Source organism: Mus pahari, chromosome 3 (genome assembly GCF_900095145.1).
Source record: "Mus pahari chromosome 3, PAHARI_EIJ_v1.1, whole genome shotgun sequence".
Taxonomy (NCBI): domain Eukaryota; kingdom Metazoa; phylum Chordata; class Mammalia; order Rodentia; family Muridae; genus Mus; species Mus pahari.
The window spans coordinates 23496233-23506777 of record NC_034592.1 but is presented as its reverse complement, the minus strand read 5'-3'; the positions used below and the strand labels follow the sequence as shown (position 1 = coordinate 23506777).

At 43.4% G+C, this 10545-nt stretch overlaps 1 protein-coding gene across 1 annotated transcript in view; it reads right to left on the bottom strand.

The window, feature by feature from the left end:
- Positions 1-2679: 2679 nt before the first annotated feature.
- Mrrf (mitochondrial ribosome recycling factor) overlaps positions 2680-10545 on the bottom strand; it is a 53323-nt gene continuing 45457 nt past the window's right edge. The window contains exon 7 of the mRNA XM_021192453.1: positions 2680-3477. Coding sequence (XP_021048112.1) covers positions 3400-3477 — 78 coding nt within the window. The 3' untranslated portion in view covers positions 2680-3399. The remainder of the gene's footprint in view (positions 3478-10545) is intronic.

Here is a 10545-nt window from a genome sequence, read left to right as displayed (position 1 = left end):
GCACATGTGAGTGCACAGGTGCATTTGTGTGTTTATAGGGGCACATGTGAGTGCACAGGTGCATTTGTGTGTGTATAGGGGCACATGTGAGTGTACAGGTACATTTGTGTGTGTATAGGGGCACATGTGAGTGTATAGGTACATGCAGCCAAATGAGCACAGGAGTCTGAGCAGGATGCCAGGTACCATCTTGTGACTACTTATTCTCTTGAGACAGGCTTTCTCACTGAATTGGACACTCATTTTTTGGGCTCCAGTGGGGTGGGGGAACATGTGAGCTCCTGGGATCTGTCTCTCCCAGCCTACCCACTGTTGGGATTATATGTCTGGCTTTTTAGGTGGGTATTGAGGAGGACATCGTATGTCCACGTGTGCACACCCAGCACTCCTAGCAGCCAAATCATCTCCCCAATCCCGAGAAAGTTCCTTTTAAAATTTTTAAATTTCCTTTCGTGCTCATGCGCATACATATATACCAAAAGAAAAATTTTTAAACAGGCTAAAACTGCATTTTTCATGGGACTTTGAGAACCACTGAACTGAACAGAGGAGGTAGTTAATTTTGCTAGTGTGAGAACTTTGATGCCCAGATAGCTCTTCTTAAGACTGTCAGGGGAGAAGGGGACAAAGTTACCAGCTCCTGCATGCTGCTACCTCGGTACACCCAATCAGGTAGTTGCCTTCTGGTTCCTGCCACCAACACATCCCTCACACACAGGGCAGCAGAGCCTCTTTGATAAATATCGACTGGAATAGGCCAATCAGCTGAAAACCATTTGCTGAGCTGTCTCACGGGGCTCTCCTTTATTCATTTATCATGATACATGGCTTTGGCCAACATACACACGAGAGAATTGTTGACATGTGGAACCCAAGTCCTGAAAATCTTTCATCCCTCCCCACCCCCGTCTGTTCACCAAATAAGTTTTGTTTATTTAAAGACTACAGAGGATCTGGCTGTTAAGAACCAAATGCCTTTGGAGTGGAGTTACAACATAATTTATCATTTCCTCTGTTTATTAAAAAGTCCTGCATCTTTGAGCAGCACATTTGCAACAAGAATTCTGGTCACTCACAGAACTGAACCTTGGCAAAGCCTGTTGTGTGGCTCACGCCGCTCTCCCCTGGCAGTCTAACTTCCCATTTGTCTCAGGCTTTGAGGGGAGGTAAGGCGGGAGGAGGGCAGGTCAGCTCCTTTTATCCTCAGCTAATCCTAATCCTGAATTCCCACTGGCTATTTCTCACCAGGTTCCCGGAGTGTGGGCAGAGGCAGCAGGCGGCTCATTAGCTAGCACAGGCACACAGCTCACCACCTAGAACTGGAGCAGACCTTCCTGTTTGAGGCACTGGGAGGGCAACTCAGTTCAGTGTAGCCTTTGTGTTCTAGGACACAACAGGGCACCCGATAAACAGCTGGTGCCCACTAGGTCCTGAAAGACAGCGGGTGGCAGTGGCTTCTTCAGGTTAGCCGATCTGGCAGTGCTAGGAACGTGGCCACCCAGGGTGCTTTGGAGCAGATTCCCACTTCCCGGTATCCCCCCACCCCCGCCCCCGCCTCCCAAGCCCCTGATTCTTGCTCATCTGTACTCTTCAGAGCATGCTTTATAAAAAGCCAGTCAACCTACTTCCCAAGCCCTGAGCAGCATCCTGGCTAATTAACCGGATCAAAGGAGGGGGCTGGGAACTAGGTTTGTGTGGTCCAGACTTTCGATTGCTGTCAGAAATAGGGTATTTTCCAGCGTGGAGTGCCAAACCCCAGACTCTATAGGTATTTATGTCTCAGAACTGACTCAGTACAGGACACCTGGTTGGTATACACTGGAGAACCGCTTGGTGTGTGTATGTGTGTATGTGTGTGTGTGTGTGGGGGGGGGGTGATCATTTCACCTCTGGCATCAGTGGAAAGAACAGACTCTGGAATCAAGCAAGCCTACAACCTTTATCTCTGCTTTGCTGCTTGCTAGCTGTGTGACATGTTTGAGAAACTTGACATCTTGTAAACTGAGGCTGATAATGAACAATGGAAAAGATCCTTAGCTGGGTGTAGTGGCCCACACCTTTAAAGTAAGCACTTGAGAGGCAGAGGCAGGAGGATTAAGTTCCAGGCCAGCCTGGTCTACAGAGTAAGTTCCAGGACAGTTAGGACTATGTAGAGAGACTTTGTTATCAGAAAAAGAAAGGAAAATAAAATATCCCACCACTTTCCTACTCCACTGTCTGGAGGATCCAGTACCTGACAGTCATGTTGTTTCTATATTTGTGAGTGTAGGTGGCCTGTATCTGTCTCCTTTGTGATTACAAATAATGCCCAGAAGTAGCTTTATTATACTTGAATGAATGAATGACTGCAGGAGAAGGGGAAAAGACTAACCTAACTTGGCACGGAGACCACAGTACAGCAAGGGAGGTAAAGGTACTTAGTGCAAAGTCAAGAATCCGAGTTCCATCCCATGACCCCACAGGTTGCAAGAGCTGGGCGCTGTCTGACCTGCCATCTACATGGAAGCTATGGCATGGCAGACAACAATTAAAAGGAAAAGATGGGCCCTGGAGAAACAGTAGCTCAGTACCAAACAAATGTTGACAGACACGAGAGTGGAATGAGAGAGAGAGGCAAAGCATTTGGTGAGCAGCTACCAATTTTCACAACATAAATACACAGACAACTTCAAGCGTTACTCTGTGCCATTCTCTCTGGTAATTTTTCTCAAAATATAGACTAACAGAAAAGAAAAACAGAGGATGAAATAAGAGGAGCCCAGCCAAAACCGGGGCCTAGCTCTGGAGGCAGAGAGACTGCCCAGAGGGAGCAACTGATGGCACAGTAAACAGGACTGGCCGTTAGGAGCGGAAGCTTGGTCCACATGAACAGCATGTGGGAGGACAACCCAGAGGCAAAAACACTGCTCTTGGTTGCTTTATAAACAAGTTCTGGGGCTCTTCCATCCAAACCACTCTATCTTTCTTCTGTGATTGTTATTTTCCAATTTATTTAGGCTTGATCATTAGCAGTCAGACTGAAGGTCCACATTAATCCAAATGAGTTTAACACAAGGGCAGGGTATGATTCACAGTTGAAAGGAGGCTTCTGTGTTGATGAGAGGAGCTGCTAAGCCTGACAGTGGCCCTAGTCCTGTGACACCACAGTCAAGGTCACTGCCAGAGTAAAGGTCCTCTGCCAACAGGAGACATTCACACCAGGAGATCCAGAGCAGAATAAGCCTGTGCACAGAAACAAGGAAGAGATTCCATAAGTCTGAGCACCCTAACAGGAGACTGAGCGGCCAATGAAGGAGCAGCAGTGTCAGCCTCTGGTGGATGGTCAGGGCAGTGCAGACACGAGCTTGCCACCCAGGCCATGAGCAGACTCGGGACTCTGGTGTCTGTGACTGCTAACTTTCATCCAAGGAGTTCTTTGGTCTTTGCTGCCAGATGCCGGTCCAACTCTGCCACCGTGTCGTCTGCCATTTGGCTGATCTGTAAGAACAACAATTGAAGTTTGATGACTGGGGTAGGGACAAATGTTTCTGAAACATGCAAAGGCTACTGGGAAATACTGAGAGTGACAAAGTTCACACTAACTGAGGTCATCCAGTCTCTGCACTAAGAAATGTACGTTGATATTGTTACAGATTCTTTTTTTTTCTTTTCTTTTCTTTTTTTTTTTTTTTTTTTTTTTCTTTTTCTTTTTTCTTTTTCTTTTTTTCTTTTTCTTTTTTTCTTTGGTTTTTCAAGACAGGGTTTCTCTGTGTAGCCCTGGCTGTCCTGGAACTCACTCTGTAGACCAGCCTGGCCTCAAATTCAGAAATTTGCCTGCCTCTGCCTCCCAAGTGCTGGGATTAAAGGCATGAGCCACCACTGCCTGGCTGATTACTCCTCTTTTACAGATAAGAAAACCAAGACAGACCATTTATTCATGGCAACAGTCAGAATATTGAACTTACTTTAATTTATAGGAGTCTGATTCTACAAGCCACCATTTAAAACTATAATACAGTGCAGAAAAGCCAGCCTCGCTGCCTCTTATTAAGCCCCTAGAGCAGTGGTTCAACCATCCCAATGCTGTGACTCTTGTATTAAAGAGTTCATTATGTAGTGGTGACCCCAAAAATAAAGTTGTTTTTGTTGCTACTTCATAACTGTAATTCTACTACTGTTGTGAATCATGAAGTAAATGATATACAGGATATCTGGTATGTGACCCCTGTGAAAGGGTCCTTTGACCCCACAAAGGGGTTCTTGCAACCCACAGGTTGAGAACCACTGTTCTAGAACATCTTACACCTCAGCTATTCTATTTCAGAAAGCCTTTAGATGAACCGATATAAGAAGTACTAAGACCTCAGAGGTAAACAGAAAGAGAAATGCACATCTGATCAACAAACACAGGGAATTCAATAGACACAAAAAATGCAAATTAAAACAAGATACACCTTCAGCTGTCATTGCTAACAAAACTTGATGTTGTGGTTTCTAATTACAATATTCAAACCCAGCAAGCTACAGTGAATGGATAAGCTCCCATATCATAGGGAGAAATTCAAATAGATGCAAATGCTTATACCATCTAATCCCCAAATGTCTCAACTAAAATATTATCAAGCGAACATGATCTGAACATAAAATTCTTCTTTTATTATAATTACTATTTTATGTATGGGTGCTTTGGCTATGTGTATGCGTGTGCTATCATGAATGTGACCAGTGACTGAGAAGGCCAGAAGAGCATGCAAGTAAGATCCCTGGAACTAGAGTTATAGTGAACCACCGAGGGGATGCTGGGAATCAAAACTGGGTTCTCTAGAACAGCCAGTACTTCAAACTATTCAGCCAGCTCTTGAAAAACCAAAAAACTAAAAAATAAATAAATAAATTCAAGCATGGGTTACATTATAATAATAAAAAATGTATTTGAAATATGCTCCAAGATATTCTTAATATCTTGGAGACATGTTCATATTTTTTTCAATTAAAGAAAAATAAATCAAGATTGAAACTTCTGTTTGAATATCTGTAGAACTAATCTATAAAATATTTAAACAAAATTATATACTTTAAAAAACAAAGAAACATCCCAAAATCTTTTAATTTTTATTAAACATTTTTCATAATATATTCCTTTTCCTCCTTCAACTCCTCCCAGACCTTCCCCACCTCCCTACCCACCCAACTTCATGTTCTTTCTCTCTCCATTTCTTCTCTCTATATATATAAAAAAAGGAAAGAAGGAAAGAAGGAAAGAAGGAAAGAAGGAAGGAAGGAAGGAAGGAAGGAAGGAAGGAAGGAAGGAAGGAAGGAAGGAAGGAAGGAAAATGTAGTGTGTTTACTGTGGTCGGTTACTCCTGGACGTGGGGCAGTGCATTTGAGAAAACAATTTTCCCTCTTCAGAGGGTACCATCCACAAGTGGCTCCTTGGTTAGGGCTGGGCTCTGTGTCCACTTTCCTTCTCCATGCTGGGATGTTGTCTGGTTCAAAGCTGTGTAGGGCTTGTGCTTGCTGTCACATCTCTGTGAGTTCATGTGTATCAGTCCTGTTGTATCAGAAGGCACAGTTTCCTTGGAGTCATCCTCCACCTCTGACTCTTAACTATCTTTCTGCCTTCCTCTTCCACACAAATGTCTGAGCTTTCAGAGGAGGGATTTGATGAAGCAATCCTTTAAGGGCTGAGTGCTCCAAAGTCTCATCTTTTGGCCAGCTGTAGGTTTCTGTGTTATCACCTATTGCAATAAGAAGCTTTTCTGATGAGGGTTATGCAACACTCTGTCCTATGAATACAGCAGAATGTCATTAGGAGTCATTCTATTGCTAGGTTCCTTCAGCAGAATAGTAAAGGTAGGTTTTCCCTTAGCCACATGACCTGCCTAGTCTCAGTTTCTTGGCCACTTTATAAGTGTCATAGATGGGTTACATTACGTGGAACGGGTCTTAAATCAGATAAACAAACATTAAGCAAACAAGCAATGGGAGTGGTTTGGTTACTCCTGTAACGTGTGTGTCATTCTTACATGAACATATCTGGGAGGCAAGCATGTGCTGTAGGTCACAGGGTTTATAGCTAGGTGAAAGTGACTACTTTTCTCTGCCGGGACCATGCAAAGTACCTCCCAGCACCATGAAAGCTAGTGGGTAGAAGTGAAGCTTCTAGCTGGGAGCCAGCTCCTTCCACACGTTTGACAACCAAGCTGTCTTCAGCAACAGGGCTTGCCATCGGTTAGAGAGAGTAATCAGTAGTCTGGGTGATTCCTTGAGATTTGTTTGTTTGTTTGTTTTTTGAGACAGGGTTTCTCTGTGTAGCCCTGGCTGTCCTGGAACTCACTCTGTAGACCAGGCTGGCCTCGAACTCAGAAATCCACCTGCCTCTGCCTCCCAAGTGCTGGGATTAAAGGTGTGCGCCACCACGCCCGGCTGAGATTTTTTTTTTTTTTTTAAGAGAAGTGGTCTATGAAAACTTTTTGCCAACAACTCAACAAAATGTAACCCATTCTTGGCAGTGGAGGTTTTATTTGGTGGCATAAAATATCTTTTTACTTGGTGGCATACGATGTCTAGTTGAGACACTGTCTCCCCGATTATATAGTGACTTCATTTAAATTCCTTCCACATATGTATATAACATACCAAAATCTTAACATTCTATCTTTTAGTGATGGGAAGATAAATAATGTATTAATTAGGTCTGTATTGGTCATATCACACCTAAGACACAGTACATATCTAGTTCTCAGGAAGTATTTATTAAGAGAAAAATTGTTAAAGTTCTCTGTGTTTTTCTGCAGTAAGTATGCATGCCTTTCTAAAAATGAAAACATGATTTAGTAGGTGGGTGTTGCATGCTCCCTTCTAAGTGGGGTTGAAATGAAGGCGGGCAGCTTTGGCAGGAAGCTCTGAGGGCTAGCCCAATGTGCAGATCTGCGGATCTGCGTGCTCGGCAGCACGGCAGCTGCTTGACATCTTTATTCACCGACCACAGGCCTCAGCCAGGAATTAGGAACTAAATACATAGTTTGAAAGAGCAGAAACGAAAAAGGAGTTGCAGCAATTGGTCCCAGGCAGGAAAGTAGCCAAGCCCTCACCATGCTAAAAGCTACACAGCTTTCAGCTGGAAAGGCACAGCTCCTGGGGCTGCCAGATCCTCTGGAAGAGTGGCTAGACTCAGAATGGCAGCTTGTTCTCTCCTCAGGAGTCAAGTCACAACTGTCTGAGACGCTACTGTCCCTGGAGCTGTCTTGTGTAGGCCAGGAGCAGTGCTAGCAACACACCAGCACTGCAGGCTGCCAGCCTGGGCCAGCCAAGGGCAAAGGCTACAGTAAGGTTATCTGGGCAGAGGACTGAGAAACTGAGGGAAGGCCCAGGCTAACAATCTGATAACATGGGAGAACATGAACAAGTGACATTTCCACTCTGAGTCTGTGTCCTCACCCATCAAACTGAGGGTTCTAGTCCCTTCTCCTCAGATAGCAGTTTAGTAAAAACAAGACTATGCAGGCATGCAATAATCTGGTTATCCTATGCAGATGCTGGCTGTGTTGCTGTGACTTTTACTATCACTTCAAGCTAATCCATCAACAAGAGTATTTACTCACTTTTTACAGCTAATAGGTCCAAGGGCCCTTGAGAATAGTCCACCTGCAGGCTCACCATTTCCATGTCAGTCTGTGTAAGACGGACGATTAATGTCACCCTGCCCTCTAGCTCCTACTGCTGAGTACTACTGCATGACAGGCACTGGGTGACATTCCACATGACACATGAAATGCTGTCTGTCTCCTTTAGCATGGTTTCACCTAGCAGCTGCATTGTATAAAATGTTTCTATTAACTCATTTATTGGCCATTCCACATTACCCCTATAAAGGAAACCCAACAGTTATTGTGCCCATTCTACAGAGAACTAAGCCAAGGTCATTTGGGCAAGACTGTTCTGCCCACTCTGTTCTGTCCACTAACTTTTTATGTGACATGTCGTGGCTCCTGATGTTTGACAACCGTACTCCACAGTGCCTGGCCTACTCCTTCCTCATTCAGCCACATTGTGCTGGGATCACTGAAAGGGTCAGTTCCATTTTCTTTAAAATCACAAGGTTGGGAACCAGAGTGGGTGATCACACACTAGTCACATTTAAGCCTATGTGTTGCCTGCTGGTCCTCCTGTCACTCCTGCGAGATGGACACAGACTGTCCCACCTGACAGGTGAGCACAGGGGCTCACAGATGAGGGAAGTCATTAGCTCACTCTCACAGCTGAAAAAAAAAAAAAAAAAAAAGAGCTAGGTTAAAGAGCTAGGTTAAAGAGCTAGGGTCTGAATGCCTGACTCCAAAGCAAGAACCATTCTCTCAGGTCTCACTTTATAAAAGTCAATGGCATTACCACCACTAGCACCAGCACCACCATCACTGTGTCTGCTGGTGACAATTTCAGGAAAATGGAAGGGAGACAGAGACAGAGAAGGGGGTCTTAGGAGCAGAGAGCACAGCTCTGGGCAGGCCCACACAAGCCATCCTTCATGAGGCTGGCCTTCCCGGGTCTAGCCCTGTCAGCCTCCTGCCTGAGGGGCCCTCCCTTCCTTTAGCCACACCAGCACCAGCTTCCTCCATTTCAGAGAGTGCTGCTTCACAGAGAAAGACAGCAGTGAAAGGATCTTGGCCAGAGTCACTGGTGGTTTCTGCCAAGTGCTTTAATGTTCAGCAGGCCCATTTATGGCAAACTGAAGTGAAGGTACCACAGCAGGCTGGCAGATGTCAAGAGTCCTGAGCAGGAACATCTTGGTCCTGCAGCAGAGCTGCTTGGGCTGAGTGCTAAGGGAACTGGGGGCAGACACAATGACTGAGACAGACCTACAGCTCAATCATTTCAATTGTATACACCAAAGATGAAAGAAATAGTTCAAGAGAATCTGGCCTCTAAAAAATTTTGAAATGATTCAAAAAGAGAAGAATTTCACAAAATAAAAGGCTATTGTTTGAATCCCATCACTAAATATTTTGATAATTACAAGTTACCAATCTTTGTATACCTATGTATCTTTAAGACTTTTTTTATTAGACTTATTCATTTCACTTTATGTATGAGTGCGCACATATGTATGCGCACCACACACATGCTTGGGGCCCACAGAAGTCAGATCCCCTGAAACTGGAGTTGTAGATGGTATTTGAATCTGGGTGCTCTTAATGATTGAGCCATCTCTCCAGTCGCAGTTTTTCTTTATAAAAATGTAACTGTAATGTTATTGTACAGTCCACTATTTAAAAATAATACTAAAGTCATCTGAGCAGTGGTGGTACACGCCTTTAATCCCAGCACTTGGGAGGCAGAGCCAGGCAGATCTCTGAGTTCTAGACTATCTTGGTCTACAAAATGAGTTCCAGGACAGGGCACTCTACCTCCAAAAAAAAAAGTAAGTAAAGAAATAATTCTTTTTTTTTTTTAAATTATTATTATTTTTTAAAGATTTATTTATTTATTATATGTAAGTACACTGTAGCTGTCTTCAGACTCTCCAGAAGAAGGCGTCAGATCTTGTTACGGATGGTTATGAGCCACCATGTGGTTGCTGGGATTTGAACTCCGGACCTTTAGAAGAGCAGTCAGGTGCTCTTACCCACTGAGCCATCTTAAAATGTCCATATCAATGAAATATGTTTTAAACCTCTATATAGATTTCAATTGATATAATTCCAATGGACATAAAAATTTTTCAAATACTTGGTTTCTAGTTTTTCTATTATTATACATAGCACACTAACGACATACACAGTCCCACTGATTAAGGTTGACAATTTCTCTTAAAGATATTCCTAAGCCATAAATTAAAAATAAAGGGTTTTTTAGGCATCTGCCACACTATCCTCTATGAAAGCTATAACACTTTATAATAACAAGAACATACAAATAAATTTTGAAAGAGAATATAAAGCTAATGGTTTGTTCCGTTCTAATTTTGTCATCGTGGTGGATAGGTGGATAAAAATATATCCAATAGTAAAAATGTAAAGTCCAAGGTGAAGCACAACAGACAGAACGACCTTAATAAACAAGGTCAGTGTCCAGGTGTTTGTCTGTATGTCTGTACACCATGTTCACGCTTGTTGCCCAGGGAGGCCAGGAGAGGGTGTCAGATCCCTTGGGGCTGGAGTCACCACGTGGCTGCTAGGAACAGAATCTCTGAGAAGCAGCTAATGCTCTTAATTGCTGAGCATCTTTCTAAGCACCCCAAATGGCTATTCTAACTATACAGAAGTTCAGTGAGCTATACAGACTTTTAGTCTGGTTAATTTTAGTATGGAATGCTTTTTATAATCAAGGTTATTTTAAAAATAAATACATTAAAAAACATTTCTCAAGAGTGTAAAAGACTCTGATTTGAAGACAAATTGTAAGCTCACGTTAATTTTTTTAGTTCAGCCAGGGATGGTGACAGATGCCTAAAATCCTTGTACTCAGGGGACTAAGAAGAATGATGATGAATCTGAGGCTAGTCTGGACAAGTACCAGGCCAGCTAGGGTTACACAGCAAGGTGATATCTCATAAAAATGGAACCCCAG